Source organism: Meles meles, chromosome 2 (genome assembly GCF_922984935.1).
Source record: "Meles meles chromosome 2, mMelMel3.1 paternal haplotype, whole genome shotgun sequence".
Lineage (NCBI taxonomy): Eukaryota > Metazoa > Chordata > Mammalia > Carnivora > Mustelidae > Meles > Meles meles.
Genome location: NC_060067.1, coordinates 159,015,518 through 159,041,510, shown reverse-complemented (window position 1 = coordinate 159,041,510; position 25,993 = coordinate 159,015,518). Strand labels below are relative to the sequence as shown.

The 25,993-nt window shown below is 41.7% G+C and overlaps 1 protein-coding gene across 3 annotated transcripts in view; it reads left to right on the top strand.

Moving 5' to 3' along the window:
• Positions 1 to 25,993, top strand: part of GALNTL6 (polypeptide N-acetylgalactosaminyltransferase like 6) — a 1,245,596-nt gene that overhangs the window by 1,043,133 nt on the left and 176,470 nt on the right. For 2 of the 3 annotated variants that reach the window (XM_045998475.1, XM_045998474.1), the window contains exons 6-7: positions 5,009 to 5,194; positions 9,433 to 9,616. In XM_045998475.1, coding sequence (XP_045854431.1) covers positions 5,009 to 5,194; positions 9,433 to 9,616 — 370 coding nt within the window. The remainder of the gene's footprint in view (positions 1 to 5,008; positions 5,195 to 9,432; positions 9,617 to 25,993) is intronic. The other variant, XM_045998477.1, reaches the window with a different exon arrangement.

The window sequence follows — 25,993 nt, the reverse complement described above, 5'->3', positions numbered from 1 at the left end:
ATTTATGTTAATGTGTGTTTATATTCTTTTACATTTCATAACTCCTAACAATTAGGGGTGCCTGGGTGGTTCAGTCAGTTAAGTGTCTGCCTTCGGCTCAGTTCATGATCCCAGAGTCATGGGATCAAACCCTGCATTGTGCTCCCTGCTCAGCAGAGAGTCTGTTTCCCCCTTCTCCCTCTGCCCCTCTGCCTGCTTGTTCTCAATCTCTCTCTAATAAATAAATAAAATCTTAAAAAAAAAGAACTCATAATAACTAACTAACACAGACTCTATATGATCTTAAGTCATACTCTACTTCATTTTGCCAAAACCAACATATACACTTCAAAGACATTCATCTCCTTAGGTGTATAAATAAATATAGAAATCCCTATCTCTAGATAAACAGAGTCTCCTGTCCCTCTTGCTCTCATCTTGGGATGTAAATTATGGAATTCAAAGGAGATAGAAGGAGCTGGACAACAACTCAATGAGCCACTAAGGGCAGCTGTTTGCTTGGCCTTTGGTGGGTCCTCCACTTGGGACACACTGGCCATGCTCTATAATAATGATAGTCTCTAGATTGTTCCTTGGGAACAGTTCCTCAGAGGTAGACTAGAAAGCTGTCTGAACTCTGTTACTATATTTTCTGATATAATAAGCATGATTTATTGAACAGATGTAAATCTTTGATGAACTTACATTGTTTCAAAGTCATTATTTTGACATCAATAACAGTCTTACAGACAGTGAACCACAGGAGATTAGACAGGTACTGTATTGACCAAAGAAAATACTCTGGAATTCACTTTTTGACTAAATCTTTGATATGCCTTAGCTTTATTTTGATTTGACTCTTGCTTTCAAAAGTGAGACATAGCCTAAAGAAACACCAAATTACCAACCATTAGGATGCTTTCGTGAAAAAACTAGGTACTCAATAAGGTTAGATTTACTCTGTAAGTAAAACTTCACCAGGGGGAACCATAGAATAATAGAACTAGAAGGAATATTTAATACATTTTTCCTTCCTTATAGCTAAGGCAAATGAGGTTAAATGGGACGCAGTGACCCACTTACTCATGTCCTCAACTCTTGACTATGCAAATCATTGAAGGAGATTTTTTTAGTGTTTAGTTGCTACCCCTAACATTAAATAAAGGAATGAATGATCGATTCTCCATATAAGTTCATGGAGTATAAGTGAAATTTTTGGAAAAGAAAATTAATTGAGAAAACTGCTAAATTTAATATTCACAGTAGCAGGACACCAAAATTTCACTTGAGTACAAATTTTCATTCCTTATTGCCCCACAAAGATACAATAAACTCTGGCAAAAACTGGTGTATTTGAAGTTGTGTTCACTTGTCTGGGTCATCAGGATATGGCTAAGTAGGTTTTAACTAGTGGTCTTATATTTTCTGGTTCCCCAAATGTCTCATAGTTCCTAAAGAAAACTGCCAGTTTTATAAAAAATACCATAAATTCTCTTGTCATTATTTAAAATTAAAGTTCAAAAGGGATCTTCAGAGATAACTGTACTTGAATTAAAATCATATAAAATCATGTTTAAAATCATTTTAATAATATTTCAGAAATGAATCTAAAAATTGTTCATATACAAGAAATATAAAGTGTTTTTAATTTAAAGCCATCTCTACCATCCCCAGGAACTCCGTTGTATGAGAATCTAATCTGCTAATCAGACTGATGATACCTGTTTTCATTGTAAGTTATGGGTAATTAGAAATTACAGCTGAACTACCAAACAAGAATGGACCCTTCACAAGGGCAGTCAACCAGATCATTATTCTGAGACAAAGCAACCTAATGATTACTACAAAGTTCAAACTAAAAGAATTGATTTGAATGATTAGGGGGCTCTATTTAGGGTCAAACCCTTTGTGTTTTGTGGATTCATACCATACAATTCCTTTAGTACATTAAAATGGGCTTCGATAAAGAAAAATACACAGAATCAGATAACGTGCATAGAGAGAAAGGAGACATGTAGAGATAGTCCCCCGCTGAGTTTCAGAGAATTTCTTATAAACTAAAAAGTAGAGAAATCTAAACCCAAAGTTGGAACAACTACTCCAACCACTCCCAGGTGATCAACAAGTTAGACTACCTGGGAAGTGACTGTCATCTTCTCGAGCCATTTCCTCCTACACAACTACAGAGAATTAGTCCTCCTCTCCCCAAGAGGTCCCTTTAGTCCTTAGGGTCAGGGAGGAAAGAAGTACCTGCACCCAGACTGCCAAGACCATACTCACTGTGGTACCTGCCAAAGAACAGTGAGGCTTAATGCAAGAACACAAACAAACACTGTTTTGGTGGGTTTAACAATTGTTCACTCTTTTCCAACCCCAATGACTGTTGTGACACCATTTCCAGGAGACACTATGTTTCTGTGGCCAGGTTACAAATAAACCTATAGAATGACACCTGCTTGTACGTTGGAATACGGAAGGATTTCAGAGCCAGAAGAAACTACAGTAATGAGATATGGCCTCTTCTTAAACGTTTATTACTGTGAGAAACCCTGAATGAATGCAAGCCTTTCGGGACTGGCACATAGAGAGCTCTGGGACTGATCACTTGCCACTTACTCATTTCCTCTGATTGCACGACTAGGTTGCAGGTTTCTGCTTTATTTCCCTAACAGGTTAGTAAGCTCGGGTCTTATTTCCAGGCGGCCCCTGTGCTGTGCAGCCCTTGGGAATCTCTCTGTGCAGATTGCACAGGTGGGAACAGGGGAGGGGTAAGCAAAGAGAAGAGGGGCAGAAGGTAGGCCCTTGGCATGGCACATCTGTCTTCAAGAGTTGGAGACACTTTGCAGCCAGCTTTTCTGTGAGAAGCTGTGATACCGCCATAAAGTTATATGTGTTCACTTATTGCTGGCCAAAACCTTTCATTCTTTAAATTCTCAATAAATAGAAGATGATGAATTTTCAAAATCTCACCAAGAAATACAAATTCTAGATTTTTCATCTTTCAGGCTGAGCCTTCAAAGACATTTCTTCAGCTAGACAAGCTGTTGTTTCTCTTCATAAGTACGTGTGACTTAGGAGGTCTCCAATTATTGAATGTTTACCGAACGAGTACTGTGAGGTTTCTGACCAAAAGCCAGATCCTCCCCACACACTCTAAGAGAATCCCCCAATTGCCTGTATTTTGTAGATGAGGAAATTCAGGATAAGAGAATATATTTCACATGTATTCATATATTTCACTGGTGCTGACCCCCCATCTAGGTCTCTTCTGACTCCAGATCTGTAATCTTTGCTTTCTGTACTCTGATCTCTATAGCACTGTTCATTACAGGAAGAACAAAATAGAAGGAAACCCATTTTGTGCTAAAACACTCTTGTGAAAGACCCCACCAGTATTCTTTTGTAGGAAAAATTAGAAAACTAAGTAGTTTTTACTTTATCTATTTGTAAAGCTTAGTTATGGGGCAGTCAGAAAAAAAAAAGAAAATTGAGTTTTTGGGGGTTTGTTTCTTTTTTGAGAGAGATAGAGAGAAAGCATGTGCACATGCACACACAGTGGAGGGCGGAGCAGAGGGAGAAGGAGAGAAAATCTTAAGCAGGCTCCATGCTCAAAGAGGAGCCCAATGTGGGGCTCGATCTCACTACCCTGAGATCATGACCTGAGCCGAAATTAGGAGTCGGACATCAACCGACTGAGCCAACTTGGCACTCTGGAAATGGAGATTTGTTTTTCTTAAACACTACGTTAATAAGAAGAAATAAAAATAAAAATGAAGGCTTATGTATAAAGAAATTCCGATGTGAGTAATTCTGACCTCGGTTACATTGGATTGCACGGAAAGGACTCAAAATCCTTACATGAATCCCTATTTCTACAGATCATAGGAGGAGACTTAAAAATAATATTGCCTTTGATTGCACACATGTAGAGAAAGTGTGAAAGAGGAACTACAGAACTTACTGCTTACTAAGATTCTGTTACCGTAACTAGTAGACGTTGCTTATTAGAAACTGCAGTGGTGGGTGTTACGGAGGGCATGTATTGCGTGGAGCACTGGGTATGGTACATAAACAATGAATTCTGGAACACTGAAAAGACAGAAAAGAAAAGAAAAGGAAAGAAACTCCAGCAAAGCCCTCCTATGTTAGATACAGGAGAATAAAAGCATGGAATATAAATTATACGAGTACAAATTCCACAGAAAGACACCAAGAACACTTATTTGACATTAAAGATCTAAGATATCAATGCATCTTATAACAGCCAGGAGGAGATCTTTTTTCGCTGTAAATAAGCTATCTGATTCGATTTGGTTCCCACAGTTTGTTTTTAATTAGGCAAAGAGACATTTTTAAATTTTTGTTTTCTAATCTTAAATAGCTAAGTTCAAAATGATCGTGTAGTATCTATCTGCCTTCCTTTTTTCACATCTAATTTTAACAGCAAGTCAGTCACTTTTACACTTCAAATCAGAAGCCAGATGCTGAACTTCTTTATTAGTTTACTATTACCCTGTGGGGGGAAAAATCTGTTTGGTTCTTATTGATTTGAGAGATACAATTTTTTTTCTTGTGGTTTTACATGCATTATTTTCAAAACACAGAAACTAGGATGGCCTTGCTGGAAAGAGCCCTCTTGTTGAACACAGCCCAGATGCTGGAATGTTCATCTGTCTTTACACAACAGGAACCAGAGGGCCAATGCCCACCGTGGCGAAAGCTGGCCAGGACTAAGCATGGTGACAGCTGGCCAACAGTCATTGCATGGTACAGCTCTCCTGGGTCTGTGTCTTCTAGTATTCAAACAAAGGGCAGTATTTGCATCTTATAATGCTTTTTGGAAAGTACAAAGTAAAAAAACCTGTGGGTGTAAAATCTTATTAGTGTCTCTCCTTGAGATGAAGAGAGGAGAAAAATAGACATAAGCTTGGAGTCATCATTCACGTACACTTAATGTGCAAGCAGCCACGGATAATTCTGCCGCAATTAATGTTTTGTGGTCTTTCTCTACATTCTGTTTCGTCCCTAGAACACTTGAAGGATAAGTTAGAAGAATATATGGCCCGCTTTTCCAAAGTAAGGATTGTTCGCACCAAGAAAAGGGAAGGGCTCATCCGGACCCGCCTCCTGGGGGCATCTATGGCCAGAGGAGAAGTCCTGACGTTCCTGGATTCCCACTGCGAGGTCAATGTGAACTGGCTGCCCCCGCTCCTTAGTGAGTACGCATGCTGATGGTGGTCTTCCGGGGACCAGCAGGGCCTGGGGACTCGCCCTCCTTCAGAGGCAGTGTGTGGCTTGCTTCCGTCCAGTTTGCAATCAACAAAGGCGAGAGATCCCTTCTACAGTTTTTACAATGAGAGCCTCGAATTCTATCTTAACCACAGCTGAGAACAAATAGGTCACTAGAAAACTGCGTTAAAATTGCCATTTCAGATAATACCAACCGCAGTCTAACTTAAGATTTGCAATGGTTTCATTTAGTTTAGATGTTCTCCTTTATTGTAGTTATAGTGGCTAGGTAAATACTAAAAGAAAAAAGTACTTAAAAACACGATCTCGGGACACCTGGGTGGCCTTCAGCTCAGGTCATGATTTCAGGGTCCTGGGATCAAGTCCCGCATCAGGATCCCTGCTCAGCAGGGAGCCTGCTTCTCCTTCTGTCTGCCGCTCTCCCTGCATGTGCTTGATCTCTCTCTCTGAAAACAAATAAGATCTTTGAAAAAACTATCTCTATACAGTTCAGATTCACACACACACAAACACACACACACACACAGTTTAACAATTATTACAGAACTGTTAAGAAAAGAGGAAAGACAATTATTAAGCCCCAGAATACAGTTCAAGTGCAAGTGCCCTGACATTTTTGTGGATTAAAATGCCAGTTCTCCTCTCAACTCCTGGCACCAGTCTAGAGCCCTAAATATATAATCTCCCAAGTTTACAGAGGACCCCTCAAGCACTCTGAGCTACTATCCAGATGATACATCTCTAAGGCTCACAATATGGCTCAGAGTCAGGGAAGAAGCAGCCTCTCTGTCACATTACACTTAGACTGTTAGAAACATGAAAGAACTAAGAGTCATTCAAGCTAGAAAACGCTTGTGTGGCTCAGTTGGAGCTTGACTATTTTGTTTTTTATTTCACCATGAAGTCAGATATAAAGTCCAGTACTGGTTGAGGAATAAATTGCCAGACTGGAAAAAATATATATAGATCTACAGATACAGAGATATATATATACATGTTTCTAAAAAGTTCTTGGTGTGCACATACTGTACTCCTTCTTATTCTTCCAGATTTCGCTAAATCGACTTTTATTGTAAATATATCCCTGGCCTTGGAGCTAAAGCCAGTAAAAACAGCCTTTACAATAAGCTGCCTCAGAAAGAATGATTTGCTATTGACTACTGTGTAGGATTTCAGCTAGAACCAGCAAAACTCTATTAGTAAAAGATGTCTTCGGCGGGGGGGGGGCGGGAATCAATTGAAACTGTGTAGGATTTAAGACAGGAAATGACCAGCGACTAATGCCCCACCGCCTCACCCAATCTGCACACACCTGCCCAGGCAACTGCCCAGCCATCGTAATCAACAGGAATGTCTCAGTGTTCCTCTGGCCAGAGACTCCTCTGAGCTTTTAATTAAAAGTACCTTGTTCAAGGACATAGCAATTTAGAGTTTCATCAGCAACAGTGAGATTCCTGCAAACTGAACTTGACCTATATGGTGTCGAATACTCAAGGAAGTCAGTAAAAGGCCTAATTTATTTATGAACCAAAGCAATTCCTAAATGCCAATTATCAAGCCTCTGATTGTTCATATGAATCTAAAAGGGGGGGGGAGAGAGAGAAAGAAAGAAAAAAATAAAGAGAAACCCACTTTTTCTCATTAAAGCATTTCATTTCCTGTAGGCCTGATGGATAAGAAATGATTCAAGCTCAGGATCACTATCTTTTTTTATTTTCCTCTATCAGTGTCCTGACACATCATCCAAAATGAAAAAAAAACAGGCGGAGCCACACAGTTTCTTGGTTCATTTTTCACCTTGGGATTATACCTGAATTTCAATTTCCCATTAAGAGTCTGTTTGTTTGATCCCTGGAAATTGAAATGTAGGCACAAGCCTTAGATGAAAAATTAGTCATGCTGCTTTCACCCTAAGCTAGAACAGCTGGATGAGAGCTGAAAGGAAATTTGAAGGGAGAGTTGACAGTTAATTTAACAGACTCATTCTCTTTGGGTCACCTTGGGACTCCTTGTTGGTCAAGGAACTTGTAAATCAACCTGATTCTGAATTTGATTGAAGAAAGTCACTGAAACCGTAATATTGAACTACCTGCAGAGGTGCTAGGAGAGATATTTTGGACACAGCAATGATGCCTCCTCTGCCAAAGACATCTATGGGGAAACACCATTTAGATAAAGATTAAAACCCATTATAAGACTTGCCCAGGTGAAAATGGATGCTCATAGGGTGTTTGTCAAAGAATCACCTGAAATAGTGCTGGGGGTCTCTCTGTCTACCGATAACCTGAAATCATAGGAAGGCCACCTCTAGGGTCTCAGGGGCCTCCTGGGGCCATGCCGTTTACCTTGCCACATGCCCACATCATACTCCCCTTGTCCTGTTTTATCTTCTTTCTATCACATTTATCACCTTCAAACGTACTATGTAATTTAGAGATTTATTATGTATATTGATTGTCTTTGCTCCATTGCAAAAGACAGGGATTTTTGTGGTTGTTATTCACTGCTGTGTTCACAGAACCTAGACAAGTGGCAGGCATAGAATTTCTACTCAATAAATAGCTGCTGAATTGGAAGGAAGGAAGGGAGGGAGGGAGGAAGGGAGCGAGGGAGGGAGGAAGGAAGGGGCATATAAATATGGAGGGGAGATCTATAGGATTCTGAGGTTTCCCCACCCTGCCCCATCAGAGACATCAAAATAATGATACTGAACTAGCTGAACCTCATTATTTCTAAAAGATGTTTTTTAAGATATTTAAATGTATTTTATTCCACATGCCACAGCAGATCATCCAAATAGCCAGAAATCAGATGTTCATACTTAAAAGTTTGGTCAGACCATATGTTTGTTATAATAAATACTGAGTGCACATTCGTGGGAAGAAAATATGGTTGGCTCCTTGAACAGCACAGGGGTTAAGGACACCAACATCCTGCACAGTCAAAGATTCACGTGTTACCTTGGACTCCCCAAATAACCTGCTGTTGACCAGAAAACTTATCAATCACATAAACAGTCAACTGACACTTACCGTGTTCGGTATATGTATTCCATACTCTACTCTGACAATAAAGTAAGCTAGAGAGTAAAATGTTCTTAAGAAAATCATAAGGAAGAGAAAATACATTTGCAGCACTGTACTATATTGAAAAATATCTATTCATAAGTGGACCTGTGCATTTCGAACCTTTGTTGTTCAATAGTCAACCCTATGTCACCTGTAGCTGTTCCAGGTGAGGCGACGTGCGTAAATGCCAATTTCCTGTGCTGTTAAAGTCCCACAACAATAACATCTACATGGAAAAGGAAGGAGCTGGGACTGAAAAAGATATCAAGTGAGAAGCATCATGGAGAACTGGAAAGACCACGGGTTTTAGGATAGGACTGTTGGGCAGGCATTGCATCCTGGATTTTGCTCTCCAAGGATGAGTGACCTTTGACAAGTTATTTAGCTTCTCTGAGCTCAGTATCCTCGTCTGTAGATTGAGAATGACAATGGCAGCCACCTTATGGGTTGAACTACCAAGACTATAAACCACTTAGCAGTTGCTCAAGAATTTGATAGTAGCAGGCAGAAATAGTAACAGTAGCATCAGGCCATCTACTACGTTTTTGGATAAAATGAGAAAAGATAAAAACGTATAGCTTTGATAAACAAAGGACAATCAAAGGACAATAGCAAAGAATTGTTTGTGTGATCTGTCAGCATTTAACGGGGGAGCAGCCATCATGACCATCATAAGGTTAGAGGCTAAAGAAAAGAAACATGAAGTTAAATATTTACATTTTGGAACTTCCAGAAAGCAGGACAATATTTTCTCAGCAAGCTCCCGCTGTATGCTTGAAGGAACACAAATACTGTTTATACTCCATGCCTGCTGGATGCACTATAAAATGACAGATTGGGGACAGGTCAGAGCAAAAATGTGACAGAGGTAGAGCTAAATGGACTTCTGCAAGCCTCTCCGGGACATAACTTTCTCAAAGGAAAACACGACAACACTAATTGTACCTAATCACTGTCCCATCACGTTAAGTCCAGCCTTGGAAGAGATTTCGCAAAGCCCTCTAACAACCGCAGGAAACCCGGCTGCAAGCAGCATCCCCACATTAGGAAGGATCTGTAGGCTTCTCTTTGCTGAAAAAATGATGGATGGCCTAGGCAGGCATGTCATTTCCTATTTTGTGCTTTCATTTTTCAGACCAAATTGCACTAAACCACAAAACCATCGTGTGCCCCATGATCGATGTCATTGACCACAACCACTTTGGGTATGAGGCACAAGCTGGGGATGCCATGCGAGGCGCCTTCGACTGGGAAATGTACTACAAAAGGATCCCCATCCCTCCAGAGCTCCAGAGGGCAGATCCCAGCGACCCTTTTGAGTGAGTAGCTGAGGGAGAGGCTGTGGGACAGAGGGCAGCTTACTCATTTCAGGCATGTCAACTTGGGACCCATGAGGACAATTATCTCTAATAAAATGGAAGAAAACAGGTGGCAACAATATCCACCCCTTGGAGAAAAGTCAGACCTACAAGTTGTAGAAAATTACAAGTTGCACCAAGTACACGAATCCATCCCCTTATCAAACCTGGCAAAGCATCAGAGGAAGTGTGCGGACGTAAGAATCAGGAAAGGCAGAGTTCACTGAAAATACATATTCTCTTGTAACTGTTCTCTCGGACGGTCCCTTCCTCATCTCAGTTCTCTCTGTTCTTTTGCCTTTTCCCTAAAGAACCATTTAAATTAACTATTTTACTTTACTCTCATTGGAAAATGATGTAAAATAGGAAGCAGGATTTAAGCCTCTGTTTACACCCTGTTGGGAACGATGACGGCGGGCAGTGTTTCTGAGTAGTGCTCCAACATCTTGAACCTGGGGAGTTCAATCAAAATGATGTATCCAGTGTAAATAATCTTCGATAAGCCTGTCATTAATTTAAGTTCAATATAGGTAAGAATTTATAATAATCTATTGGTCTCTACAAAGTTAAGTCCTCCCCCCCCCCAGTGTGAGCATGAGAATTGTGCATGCCAAGAAAAAGAAAAATATATATATTTAGCTTAGTTTGACCAACTCTTAGGTCCATTAATGGTGAATGGTAAACTTTTTCCAAAAGTGAGCCCAGAGATTGCCCAAGGCATACTATTAACTATTCCTCCTGCTGTACCCTTTTGATCACATTAAAGCTTTCATAAATTTGAAACTATCATATATATATATTTTTTTAATATTTTATTTATTTGACAGAGTGAAATCACAACTAGGCAGAGAGGCAGGCAGAGAGAGAAGAGAAAGCAGGCTCCCTGCGGAGCAGAGAGCCCGATATGGGGCTCGATCCCAGGACCCTGGGATCATGACCTGAGCCGAAGGCAGAGGCCTTAACCCACTGAGCCACCCAGGCGCCCCGAAACTATCATATATTTTTTTTCTTAGGACAAGAAAAATGTCTGTGATTGGGGCTTTGCATACTTTCTAAGGGTCTGTTTCAAAGGTGTTAGAATCGATACTGTCTTTTCATTAATAATATGGGCAGTAAAAGTTTACAGTGGAGAAGCTGCCAAGTATATAAAAATCATTTATGTAACACTAACCCTTTAAACTCCAAAAAGTATGTGATAAACATCAGCAAATGCTTCTTGTGATTCTAGTCTCTGGAAAGATAAACTCTTGGAAATGCTGGGGGACTTTCAGAAGACATTAGCCTGATAAAAAGGGGGAGGTAAATGATTCCTTTTGTAACATGAAGCACACTCACCAAGTAACCAGAATTTCTGAAGGCCTCTTCATACTCTGAAATTGCTGGAGAGTTTTTGAGAAGAAATAATAAAGGCCCATTGTTATTCTTCCAAATGCTTTGGCCAAGATTTTGAGGATATTTAAAACTACTCGAAAAGTTCTTTAGAGATGGAGTTTCCAGTAAGCATTTGAAGAGGGCCCAGCTGGAGAGATGTTCATCAGGCTTTCCTGATGTTAACTATCAGAAAGCCTTGGAAAAGGGGCCTATGGGGGTAGGGGCATTTAAAGCCATGTTGGGGCTTGGAGGAGGATACAAAAGAACCCTAAATATGGTGGAACTGCCATTAGATGGCAGCTGACAGGGGAACAGCCACAGTCTGGTTGTTACTCCGAGGTGGCCATGTTTTCAGGGCTCGAATTCATCCATGATGGTTTTCCAAATACTCTCTAACAGTGACTGGGTTATAATGACCTTCTATTTTATCTCCCCTGCAGTCAGTGAGTGGGGCTCCCGTTCCTGGCAGAAATGGGTTCAAAATGCTACCAAGGAAATCTCAGAACGTGAAAACTAGGAAAGTATTCTCAGTCCCTGCCTTGGCAGTCGAAATTGTTTGTCAGGCAGACCCTGTCTGTGACCATCACCATTATCAGGCACCTTGCTTAAGCCGGGAGCTTGCAGAGTTGGTAACTTTCAGAATTAAATTACCTCTTGTTCCTGTCACTGACTTCGGTGGTTGCTGTCCGTCAAAGATTGCATTCACCTCTTGACTACTACTGCTTTTCTGGCTTTTCAGTCTCTTTGATTCCTGGGAATGTGGACACTTTAGCCTTTTGTAATAAATGTAGCTTCCAAGAGATGTCCACTTTGATCTTAAAAATTGCATTTGCCTTCCTGATAATAAAAGAATGGTTACCCAAGCCGCAAAGAGCCGTGTATCAGCAATTCTATTATCTCCCTGGTCACCTGAATGTGTTCGTAAACAGACAGACGTGCTTTAGGCTAAAACGTGCTTCCCTAGATGTGAAGCTTTAAGATACACAGAATGAATGCAGTCTCTCACACGGACTTTAACATTACAGTAGCTTCTGCAAGGGGTGTGTGTGTGTGTTTTTTAGGGAGGCGGGGAGAGGAAGCTGAAAAGAAGAAAGGAAGTGAAGAGGAATATGTAAATTCATTGCAAACCCAGGACTTTTCATGCAATATATATGCAAACTTTATCTTTCTGTAACAAGTTCATCTTTTTTTTTTAAAGGTTTTATTTATTTATTTGACAGATAGAGATCACAAGTAGGCAGAGAGGCAGGCAGAGAGAGAGAAGGAAGCAGGCTCCCCGCTGAGCAGAGAGCCCGATGCAGGGCTCGATTCCAGGACCCTGGGATCATGACCCGAGCAAAAGGCACAGGCTTTAACCCACTGAGCCACCCAGGCGCCCCACAAGTTCATCTTTTATCAAATGTCCTAAGTGGCAAAACCTCCACCCTCTCATTTATTCTGCCATTATTTGAGTTTCCAGAAATTATTGACTATGGTAATAGTTTTTTGTTTGTTTTTTTCATCTGCAAATCCTGTGAAATTAGTGAGGCATGAACAGTAATTATCAATGAACTGAATTGACAAGTTCAGGGTATTATATTAATGCATAAGTGTTCTTTCTCAAATATTTGGCTTCAGTTAGAATCATATATGGGTCAAGGTATAAACCGTATTTCTCAAAATAGGTTACATGGTCAAAAGAACTCAAGAGCTCTCAAAATGAGAATCAAGACCCTCCACAATCTGACTAGGGAGGAAAAGGAAAACTCGCAGATAACTCTGGACACTAAGAAAAGATTGACTACATTTACAAAGGGATCTGCTTTTCAGACAATTTACTTCTAGAATGTGAGAGAAAATGCAATATTCACAGCTCAAATTATTATATGGCAATCACAATTCTAATTGGATTGAATACATCTGGAAAACATTCTTGCCTTCTAAAAAAGAGAATGCAGTACTAGGGACGCCTGGGTGGCTCAGTTGGTTAAGCAGCTGCCTTCGGCTCAGGTCATGATCCCAGCATCCTGGGATCGAGTCCCACATCGGGCTCCTCGCTCTGCAGGGAGCCTGCTTCTCCCTCTGACTCTGCTTGCCACTCTGTCTGCCTGTGCTTGCTTGCTCTCTCTCTCTCTCTGACAAATAAATAAATAAAATCTTTAAAAAAAAAAAAGAATGCAGTACTCCCTTTCTTCTGAGGGCTGATATCATGATGTGATGCTTTTAGGAAATTCTTGTTATTCATGGCTTTTATAAAGATTCCTTATTCCTGATTTATCTCGAATCCCAGGCACTTAGGAATGTAAGCCTTTCCTGTGTGACAAAATCTTAATTTGCTCCTTTAGTAATGATGACAAAGAGGAAGGTGTTCGTTTGCTTTCTGACTACTTAACTTACTTCTCCAACCTTATCTCAGCATCTAAAAGTCTAGAAAAGACCAGAAGAAATGATCTTATCCAATTTCCCTTTAATACTAGCAACCACTAGACAATGTCCAAGAAAGATGAATGGCCTCTTCTTGAACTTGTGAGGAAAGTAATACTTGCTACCTCAAAAGACTGATTGACAGAAACCTTTTCCCTTACATTAGGAAATCTGCTTCCTTAATCCCAAATACAGGGATACAGAAACGTCTAATTCCTCTTTGATGGCAGAGCTGTTAAAAGTATTTTAAGTGGTGTCTGGGTGTCTCAGTCAGTTAAGCATCCGCCTTCGGCTCAGGTCACAATCCTGGGGTCCTGGGATCAAGCCCCACATCCGGCTCCCCGCTCAGTGGGGAGGCTGCTTCTCCCTGTCCCTCTGCTGCTTCTCCTGCTTGTACTCTCTCTCTCTGTGAAATAAATAAATTTTTAAAAAATACATATACATATTTTAAAACACCTGCTATGTTATTCCTGCAAAAGGGGAAAAAAAGAAACTTTTTTTTTCCTTTTCTGGGCTAAATATCCCCGTGCCTTTCAGGTCCTCCAAAATCCTGCGAAAGTTCATGCTCATTAGTAAATGTTCGATACAGGTAAATTCAATTTACTCCTGCAGCCTCACCCACGTTTCCCCAACTCGTTCACAAGGATAGCATGAAATAGTCCATCGACTGGATCAGGGACTCAGACCCTAATGTATGAGTCTGTCGACCCCAGAAAGAAAGTTAATTTCTAGGGAATTTGTACTCCCCTGGATATCATGCTTCCTTTTGTCTAAGTACTTCAAGATCAATTCAGCAGCCCGTTCAATTTTCATCTTTGCTGTATTTTCAGAATCCACTTGTAGCCTGTCATTGACTTGGAGACAAATTACTTTATTCTGTCAGTCTTCCTCAGGCAGATCTCCACAATTCCTCAAGGACTTCTAAAACTTGGAATTTTAGCCATCATGAATGGAACTCTTGTAAGTGGTCATTAGAGAAGACAGATGTTTTCTATTTTCCACCCATATATACCACCAATTTCCAAAATTTAAAGAGTAAGGATATCTACACCTGGGGGTAGGGGGAGGATAAATTTACAGGCTACAAATGCCCACTCATTCTCTCAGAAACCACAGACACATGTCCACAGACACATTGGTGTGAATCTGTGACTTCTCACCAATGCCAGTGACCTAACCTAGAAATACTTCAGAGTATGAAGAGAGGCGCCCTCTGTGGAGCATGAGTGCAGCTGAGATCCAGCCGGTGCCCTGCTCTAAAGGCCTTGGACCCAGGTTTGCACTGACCAGCCAGGAGAAGAGGGGTTCTTTCTCCTTTGGTGGGCATAAAAGCTTCTGTTTATAAATGCAAGGAAGAGAATAACAGATTGAGAATGAAGTGCACTGTTGCCTGGAATAAGCAACTAGCTTTTGTTATCAGGTCTGACGAATTGCATCAATTGACATTCGAAATGTTAATTTCCCACTTGGGCAAATTCCGGTGGGGACTGGGCTCACCTTCATTTGCTCAGAATTTGAAAGTAAAGATAATCTCTTTTACTCCAAACTTATCCCGTGTGGGTTTGGACCAAATATTGGTCACCCTGAATTGAATCAGAAGTAGGTAGGAATAAAACTGACTCCCCATGGACAAAGGGACCAGTAAAACCATGGATTTACTGTAGGATGTAAAGAAAGAAAGCTAACTTGAAAGGTCTTCTTCTCTTGATTAGAATCAGGTTTTGCTCATCTTCCTTTGTTTCTGTCCAGCCCCCACCGGGCCACATTTAAACCAGCACCATATGCTCAGTAGGGTGGGAGAATTTTTTTCATGCTCTACTTCTCAAGCTAAGTCAATATCCTCATGAATTTTGCTGTGATCTCCAACTAATTGCTTCCGAACCTTGCCCCCTTTCCTCAAAAAACCAAACTGATGCACACAAACTTCCATAGTCTTAGCTGCCTTGGCCTCACCCTCCAACCAGTTAATTCTCCATGAATGAGGTTTTAAAACTGAAGTCTCAAACTTTGAGGGGATTAGGTTGAAAAATACATTCATCAGTTTAGGTTAGTGATGAGTTCCGGAGCAAAATAGGACTTTAACTTTCCAATACCTTAACCACAAATCCTGCCTCAACATCGCATTATTCCAGAAGCCAATTAATCTAACCAAGTAACCGGTCTCATTAAGCCTATGTAATATGCAATACAAACCTAATATTTGTCTAGCGTTTCACACTATGTAAAGCACTTCACCACATTATCTAATTGATCCCTTGTAATAATCCATGGCACAGGAAAAAATAGCTATTGTTATTTTTCCAGTCTTGCAAATAAAGAGACAGTGTTAGAAAATTAACTGACTATTAAGAGGCAACATCAGGACTTCAATCGACATCTTCCTTCAGTCATTCAGATCTCAAATTTTAGGTTTAATCTATCTCATAGGATTCAAATCAGTGCCTTCTTTCATTCATTCAGACTTTAAATCCTAGAGGTAATCAATACTTTTCCTCTCCTTTGAAGAGACACTTAGGCACCCATTAAGTGAAATAGTTTTATCAAGTAATGTCTCATAGTGAGTCTGTAATGAGAGCAAGAAAGGAACCAGATTGCTTCATTGCCCATACTGTGTTCTTACCGGTAGACTAAACTAGAGCTGATAGGTTGAAAATGTCAGCTTTCAGTTTCTTCCTAATGAAGGGAAATGTCAACAATGCCAGCTTCTGGTCTGTTTATAACAAGATCTAATTCAATATTTGACAACCGCAAAAGGACAAAATGTTTAGGGAAAAATACTATCAAATTCCTAAATGGTGTCCTAACTACAGAAAGGAGAATAAAGGAACAGAAATGGCTCAAGGGTCTTAAAAACTAATTAAAACATTGAATAAAATCAATCTTCCTCAAAAGCCCAGAATGAAACCCACTGAAGATTTTTTTTAAACGTGAAGTAAAATGTTGTAACCTGACAGAGATGTTTCACAGCAAACTTGTTAATTACTCATCTCTTCCCTTTGAAGACCCCTCCCCATCCCTTGCTCTCTCTGGGCTCTTTGGTGGCCACAGTCTTGGGTCTCTGGGAGACTCACCATCTCATAAACAATTCTCACCAGTGAGTCATGATAATACTTCTCCCTGGTCAGGTCTACTTACCAGAAAATGTCTTTCTCTCCTCTCTCTCCAGGGGGAATAATCTTTACCTTGGGAAGATGATCCCCACTGTCTTCTCCTTGCTTTAGCATCCAGAAAAGCATTAACAAATTAATTTCTAAATCAACAATCACTGTGATTATTCTAATGGTGTGGTCCTGCTGTTCTTTCCGTTGCCCAGCTCTCTTGAGATCTCTTCAGGTTTCTGAAGTGGTTCTGGCTCTTCAATGCCCTCTTTCTGGTTTCTGGGCCTGGCTTTGCACTTTTGTCCCTTCTCCCATGACGGGTCACTAAATCACCGGAGAACTGGTGGGTTATACTATTTGAAAGGAGGTGAAAACTTGGGCCTTCATAGTGAGAGATTTTTATCCCTATTTACTCAGTCACTCAGGACTGTGGTCCCAGTGGGACCCTGGAACACCCCCACTTTTCTCTACCCAAGCATTACCATGACTTTTGATCTAACTAGCTCCCATCCTTTTTTCTATGGTAACATCTCTTCTTGAACCTTGGACTTCCAACTCTTCTTCCTGCTCTTGCTTCGCTAATGCCAGGTTAGTTAGCCCCTTCTTAGCCAGACTTGAGACTGAATTTTTCATCTCAAGCACCCCTTGGACTAATCAGCCAATCACCTCTAGACCTCGAGTGCCATGCAATGGTTATCAATAAACCTGCACTACTTAAGACTTAGCAATGGCGTCTATGGGTCAAAGAATTGTAGAGCTCACAATGGGTTGATGACTTTTTCTTGTCCATTTACCCATTCTTTCAACCATTAACCACTTTGCTTGCTTCTCAAATGGGTGTTCTGAGTCCATCTTCCCATCTCATGTGTGATGACTGTTTTCTGTGTTCTCCCCCCACTCTCCAAGATGTGACTTGATTCTAACTACTTTTACTCCCCATCTGGATTATTTTATGGGTTCTGCACTCTGTAATATAATCACCCTCTGACCAGATCTCCTGTTTGTGGGCTCCCCAGCCTTCTCTCACCAAAGTTCTATTTGAATTTACCTGAGGAGAAAACTGCCAGGAACCTCTGAAAGTATTGTCACAGCCCCCTTCCGAGTCCCCAGGCTTCAGCAACATTTACTCTATCTATGACACCATCACACCAGAGTGTGGCAGAACATAGCAGAAACTTCTGCCATCACCCAACTCTCTCTTCCTCTCCCAGAAGACAGGAATACAGATCCAAGGCCTGCACACAGTCGGCTTTGTTTTCTTACACGAGGTTTTCCTATTAAAACACCTGCTCCAGCTCTGCTGTCCTCTTCTCTTCCTCCTGGGTGACCACTCCCTCTAGTCCCCTCTAATTATTGCTAACTTGGATACTAGAATGGACACTCTGTGAGGTCAGGACAGACTGTTTTATTCAATTTATTCAGCCCTGCATCACTAGTACCTAGTCCCTGCCCAAAACAGGCGCTCAACAAATATTTATTGAATGGATGAAATAAATATGAAGTTCAGGAGAGGAAATGACCCGACAAGGCTCTGTGTGTTTGAAGAGGGGTGACAGTTTTTCAGGAAAGGCTACCATCTGAGGATGCGCTGCGGCACAGTATTTGCTAAGCACCGTATTTGTAGGGTTTCTGCACACAGACTCATTTGAATACAATGCTCATTCTTGTAGTAGGGTAGAAAATAAAGAAAAATAAATTCTGGGTGAAACCAAACTTCAGGAGATTTTTGGTCTACATGTAGAATAAAGAGAGATGGTAAAGGAATGTTTTAGGAAAAGCTATCTGGTAGCAGGCCTTCCTGGAATAATTTATATTGAAAATGACAAAACAAATTTTAAAACCACATTCAAAAGATAACAGAATCTTTAACAAAGAAGCAAGTTCTCAATAAAATAATGGTACTGATCTTTCAGTTCTATCTATTTCTAACAAAGACCAAGAAGCATCTTGTGCTGTAAGAATCTCAGGCTGTCTACAGATGCCCGGGTGGCTCAGTAGGTTAAGCATCTGACTCTTGATCTCAGCTTAGGTTCTTATCTCAGCGCTGTGAGTTCAAGTCCAATTTTTTGCTCCATGGAACCCTCTTAAAAAACAAAAAATCTTGGGCTGTCTAGATTCTAGACAACACCCACAACCCAATGGGAGCAATGAACTATGTGCAGGATGCCCAAAAGGCCATGCTTGAGTGCAGGCCTGGAAGGACCAGTGGACTTAGCAAAGAGTACGGTCTTTGAACTTGGAGGTGGATAAGCATAACAAGCTGGACAATGTGTACAAATCTGAAAGTCTAGGTAAGAAACAAACCCTTATATGTAATATTCAGAGGAAGCCTTGAATGTTTATATTGGAAGAAAGGCCTAGATCTTGCTTGTAGGATCAGCTGAGCCCCAGCAGAGGAGCAAGGAGGTTCACAGGGCCAGAGAGTTTTCCAGGCTGCACTGGATTGGGAGGAAAACGTACCCAGGGTTTCCAGAAGGGGTACATCAAGGAAGATGTACATCAAGTAAAGGGTACATCAAGCAAAGAAGCATAAGTTAAAAGTAGAAATGAAACAAAAAAGGAATTACATCATTAGCAAGAAAAGAGGAAGCAGACCTAAATTCATATAAGTAGAGGCTAACAGTGCAGGGCAAGGCTGCGTGTGGCCAGCAAGGGAAATTTGGGGTCTATGCTTCCACCACGCCAACGTGGGAACAGACGATATACACCCTCAACTCCACAAGTTTAAAAGTTCAAGAAGAAAACAGACCTGCCAAGTATTTTTCACTTGTTTTGCACTGCTCCATGAACTGAATTTTAACTTTTTATAGTAATAGAAATCACCATCTGGACAGTAATTCTAGCATATAAAACAAGCTTCAGATATCCAGTCACAACCCAAATGCACAAAAGTGTTAACCTTCATCCCCATGACCAAACCCTATGGAAATGCAGAGCCCTCCTTCCACGAGAGCAGGTCTGCCTCTGACTCCTACAGGGCCCAGGGCAAGAGCGCACGTGAAGGCCCAGGTGGCTCATGTCTAAGCATTTAGAAGTTATAAACCAAACTAGCACACTACTGAATTTTGTTCTATCCTGCTACCTTGATAAAATAACCACAAATCAACCTGGAGGGCCAGGTGTGCTTGTGGAATTCCTCTGGAAAGTTCTCCGGGTTGTTACAGCAGCACGCGGCAATACTGCGGCCTGTGGCTAACCTCGTTCTCTTTCCACTTGTTCTGCCTGCCACCTTGACAGCCAGTGGGCACATGCAGGTTGAAGTCCACATGTCCTATTCCGTGCACAGAAAGAGCCATCCTTTGGGCACCCCCTCGACTTCAGGTATAAACTCCAAACCACAGAAGGGAATGAAAGAAGCAGTCACAGGTCTTAGAAGCAGGCTTGGAACCCTCTGTATAGAAAATAATGCAGATTCCCAGTACGCAGTTTGTAAGAAGTAGGTAGGGGCACATCTCTTAGCCCCCAGGGTGGCCCATGCTGTGGAAGGGGAACATCTAACGTTGCTCAGGGCATAGGCTCTCTTTCTTGGGTCCGAGGTCATTAGGCAGCAGTGAGCCCTTGATCTCACCAATAAGGCACCTTCTGATCCAAAACTTGGTCTTTTAAAGGTGAGTTCCCAGTGAATTCTCAATTTCAAGCCAGTCCATTCAAAACTCTAATTCCATATCAGGATTGTTTTCCTTTCCAAATTGCTAAGCTCAGATTTCTTCCAGTTTCCTTCTCTCTGGGTTGGTGTCTTGGTACGTGGGATAATCATGGTAGGGGACATGGGTCATCTAAACCTTTATCATTTTTTGCTAGCTTCCCTTAGATTCACACTGAATGTAGCTGATCTTTGAAAAGAGACTTTTGTCCCCACTAGACACCATGTTACAGTGTCCATAGCTGTCGCGTGTCTGTCATGTCTCTGTCTTGTGTCTTAGCATGAGATGTCACGCCCCCCCCCCCCCCAAGCTTTGACAGCCCTATCTAAGTTCTGAGTTTTTCTTCAGCACTAGTCCTGGAGACCCAGGTGCATGCCCTAACTGACCCCTAACTTTGGTTTGTTCAGCCCGAAGCTTCAGAGATGGGTCCCTTCCCTACATGGTGTCTGTCCCGTCTGGTGTTCTAGATTTCAAGTCTCGTCGATGTACTGCATGTCCCCTTTCCCAGACATGCAAGAACATCTGACTGCCCTCTCCCTATATGCCGGCTAGGGGGACCTGGATATTTTCTTCCAGTCTTATTTTTAAAAATTCCCTACAAGTTATGGATAACTAAGCAAAATCTGAGAAACTAAATTAAAGAAATCTAATTCCATAAACTGTGCTGAGTATAAAAAATAAACTGACTTTGGGAGGCTTAAATAACTCTTGGAAAGACACACACTCCAGTAAATATGTATATGTCTAGGACTTCTAACCATTCAAATAAACTCCACGAAAAGACCATTTTCTCAATTGAGGTTACATCCAGATAATTCCACCTTAACTAACATAATATACTGAATTAAATATAGCGACAAGGGGCACCTGGGTGGCTCAGTGGGTTAAAACCTCTGCGTTCAGCTCAGGTCGTGATCCCAGGGTCCTGAGATGGAGTCCCACGTTGGGCACTCTGCTCAGCGGGGAGCCTGCTTCCTCCTCTCTCTCTGCCTGCCTTTCTGCCTACTTGTGTTCTCTCTCTGTCAAATAAATAAATAAAATCTTTAAAAAAACAATAATAATAAATAAATAAATATAGCAATAAGGAATTCATTAAAGCTACTGCATAAAATAAAAATTAAAAAACAATTTTACCTAACCATCCTCTTTTGGTTTATATTTTCAAGTGCACAATATAAAGGAATTCTTAGACAGCAAAGGCTAAGTTTTCCGACCTGAGAAAATGTATAAGAATGATTGGCAGCGAAAAGACGACCGATAGATCAGATCGCTAGAAACACACTATCTTTTCAATTTGGGATTATTGTAGAAATCTAACCCAGAATGAGACTCCCGTTGCTTTTAACGTGGACCTCAAATAGTCAAAACTGCAGTTGACACAGTTTATTGTTTGTGTTATACTGCCACCTTCTGGAAGAAAAGGTAAATTGTTTTAAAAGAAAGCATTGGCAAAGGTCAAAATCCTAGGCTTTGCAAAGGAGGTTTTGACTCATAAAGGTAATGCACCTTGCATAATCAAGACACATAGCCCCCAGGCCGAATGTCCAAAGTGTCCCAAGCTGAAGAAGGGCAAAATAAGCCCTGATTGTAAAATCATCAGGCAGCCCATACTGTTATTTACTGGGGCGTTATTTACTGGTGAGTTAACATAGTGACAACATCTTTCTGATGATCTCCTCTCAGAGAGCTCTCTTTAAAGAACAGAGGGACAGAAAGTAAAGATAGATTCAGGAGATAAATGTTGGCATGAGAAGTAGAAAACAAGATTGGGAATCAAAGGGAAAAAGAAAGGGAATCAAAGGACGGTTGTGATTGACGAGAATCTTCTGCGCAAGCCCGGGGACCGCAGTTAACACATTTTGATCTAGAACTCCAGCATGGCGTGAGAAAACTGAAGCCTTGGCTCTGCCCCCCCCCCCCCCCCCCCCGTCTGTCTGCTGACGAAGACAGAGACATCAACAAACACCTACAAACACGGTGATTCATCCAATAGTGGATGCTTGTGCAAGCTACTTGGAGTTAATCAGCCGACAGGGACTGGAGCCAAGAAAATCAGAGTGGGTAAGCTCTGGGAGGCACTTTGAAAGATCATCACCTATTGAGGAAAGTGGGAGGAGAGAGTTCAGGAAAGCAAGGAGAGCAAAGGACTTTCTGGGAAAGGACACTCAGAAAAGCACTAGGGAGAAACAGATGGGAAAGAGGAGGAGGGGGCTCCGGTCAGTCATGAAGGGCCAAGGAGAGACATCACAGACATTAAGCATGGCCAGACCCCAGGTTGGCCATTTCCTTCATTGGTCATTTTGGAAAATTACTTGTCTGGACCTGATCAATAAAACACAAGGACATTGACCTTGATGGTTGCTGAGGTGCTAAAGTCATTGCACTAAGGTGCAATTCTGAGCACAAAAAAAAAGGCTAAAGGGATGTAAGGTTGTCTTTCAAGAAACTGTTCGCCTCTGAGTGAGACTATACATGTCAGGGGAAATGTTCACATATCCCCTCTCCCAAACCTTAGGACCCACAAGAAAAACCCAAGCAGAGATTTCAAAAATTATTAATCATCATTACAAAAATAATTTTTTTTCATTTGTTGAGTGCCTGTAACTGCCAGTTAATGCCTTAGATGTTCTGCTTTTTTGAATTCGGTCCTTACAGCTGTCTTAGCTAATAATCCTTATTATTTTCATTTAACTGATGAGGACATGGCAGCTCATGGAAGTCAAATGACTTGTTCGAGGTCATGCAATTGAGTGACAGCAGTGAGATTCGAGTCTAGATCTCTCTGACACCATTCCCCCACAGCAGAACGACTCCCAGATGCCTCACAATTTCTCTACGATACAAAAGCAGGAATGCTAAAATCTGCCTGTTTCACTGTGTAGGAATAGTGGGAAGTTAAATCTTTACCAACGGTCTTCAACAAGGTGAAACTGGGATTTTATATATAGAGAGAGAGAATGAAGTTCCACCGATGTGCTCTTTCTGTATTACTAGCTTGCTGAAATATTTTAAATTGGATCCTCCCAATGCTTTTGAGACTCTAAAGGGCTTTCTAGTTTAACATTTTTTTTACTATCTCTACCAGTAACGACCCCCAATTTAATGGGCTGTATCTGTGATAAAGCTTAAATTACCACCATCCTCTCAAAGCTGCAAAGATATGACTATTCAAAAATGCCTCTCTGCAGAGTCTACATTTGCTGAGCAGAAGCAACCCTGGGCCAGCCTGTGGGCGGCTGGCGTCCTCAGTCAGCATGTAACTGTGGCCCAGGATTAGACAATGACTCTCCCTGATAGGCTTCCATCCTACTGGTCCTGCTCCCAGTACTGGGGACAGAGTGGGTGGGTGATGAGAGTGGGACTTTGCCTGGGCCTTGTTTCCATAGAAATCATACCTTACTACATCTCTTCAAGAGAGAGGATAAGATCGGCCCTTAGCTGGGATTTTTTTTTTAAAGGTTTTATTTATTTATTTGACAGAGAGAGAGAGAGATCACAAGTAGAGAGGCAGGCAGAGAGAGAGGGGGATGCAGGCTCCCTGCTGAGTAGAGAACCCAATGTGGGGCTCCATCCCAGGACCCTGAGATCATGACCTGAGCCGAAGGCAGTGGCTTAACCCACTGAGTCACCCAGGTGCCCCCTTAGCTGGGATGTTAAGGAGTTACTTCCTTTTCCTTATTCCCTTCCCACATCCTATTTCTTCCTGCCCACACCTGCCAAATAACCACCTATATCCCGGCTGAGGGCACCCCGAGTGTTCCTTGGAGGACCGGGCCTGTGCCACCATCCGAATTCTCTTACTTTAGTACAGGTTCACCTTTCTCCTCCTCCATGAAAATGCTCATTCCTTTAATGTGATAACACTCAATGGGGTATTTGATGTGAAATTTTTTGTTTAAATGAATTCATACTAAACTATGCATCTCTAAGGGAATCGTTTACCTTCTAGAACCCAGATGCTTCGTTACCAAATGAATCCCTCTGAGCACATGTAGAGAGGACACGTATATTTCTATAGGCATCTTCCCCAAGATACCAAAACATTTTTTCCAGATACTGTCCAATGCAATGTCATTGTATTACTTTTAAATAATATTCAAAATACAGTTGCTATTATTAATAATGATGCCTTACATTTGTCTAGCAACTTACATTTTACAAGGTAATTTCATATGTATTGTCGTATCTATTTTACGTGTGAGGAAACAGGTAATTAAAGTTTTATTCGAAGTCACATGGTCAAGAAGCAAAACCAAGAACTTCTAACTCGAAGCATTTTCCATTCAGGAGAAATGCTGTTTCACCAGCGTTCTAAAAAGAGAACAGGAGAATTGGGTGGTGAAATATGCTGCCCAAACCAGGAAGAGAGGAAAATAGGGTTTCTCCCAGAGCCACCTTCTAACCAGTTTGGCATCCTGTATGCTTAGCTTAGGACCTTTCCACTCCAAGTGACCAAAACTCAACTTAGGCCAGCCTCAGTAGAAAGGGGATTCCCTGGACCCACAAAACCCAGTTGTAGGAAAGGCAAGGGCTTTACTTCTGCAACAGCTGGACCTGGGCCTTGAACACCATCTGGATTCACTTCTGTCTCTGGTCTCTGCTCCTCTCATCTCTGTGGCTTCATTTGCCCAGGGCGCCAGACAGCAGAGAATGGTGCCCACAGACAGTCCCTGTATCACCACCTTACAAAAGACATGACTTGTCCCAGCCTGGATCATGGCTGCTCCTGGCCCAGTCATCATTGCCTGAGTGGATTGGCAACCCCATAGAACCACATGGGGTGTGTGTGTGTGTGTGTGTGTGTGTGTGTGTGTGTGTGTTGGGGTGTTACCAGGGGTGTTCTTCTGGGCTGACACAGTAACAAACTCTGTATACCTGGATAATCGGACTCTAAGCTGGAGATTGTGTACAAGTTCATCAATAGGTATTTTTTTTTTAATTAAAATGCCCAGTATTTTCTCTTCTCCATATTCTGGAAATCTTAAGTTCATAGTTTGTAGGAAAACAATAATTTAAGGGAGAAATTATAACCATTTGTCATTCCAAAGATACTGCTATCAGTAGCTACCAAAGAGCCCTTAAGTTGAAGAGAAACTAGAGAAGACATCTTTTCTTGTCACTCATTTGTGTCCCAGACACGGTAGGCTCAGAGCCCTGGAGTCAATGGAATCTGCCCTCATGACCTAAGAATCGCTTTAGGTAGTCCCCTTCCTCCCGGCTCTCATCCCTGACCTTTGCAGGCTCCTCATCCCCTCACACTCGAGCCCCACCAAGATTAGTAAGAAGGACTGAGTAGACCAGGTGCCATCATTTAGAACTCTAGGTCATTCTCTCCCCAGAGGAAAAGTTGTAATATTCATTCCAATCAGCAGTAACAGAAAGTTAAAAAAGGACTCTTCTGATATCTTGGAATTGTAGCTAGGCTTTGTTTACTTATCAGTGGATAACAAAAACGTGCTGTTGCCACAGAGAGATGCTAAATGCCTTGAGAGAGGACAGGAGTCTGCTTTTCGAGCCCCAATTTGAGAGAAGGCATTGAGGAGAGTAGTACCCTCTCCTAGATCCCACTGGGTTCTAGAATAGCATCTGCCCACTCCGGGTTACCTCCAGATTCGAGAGTGAAAGTGTTTCCAGGAGAGTGTTGCCGGGCTGGGGAGCACCGAAGTGCACGTAAAGACAAGCTGGTGTCTGGTCTCGTGGGGAGCTGTCTGATGGCTGGTGCACAGATGGGGCTGCCTGTTACAGCAGGATAAGAATGGACAAGCCTGTGTGTTGGCTACTCGTGCCATTTGTCAGGACGAGGATCGGAAGATTTCCCATGG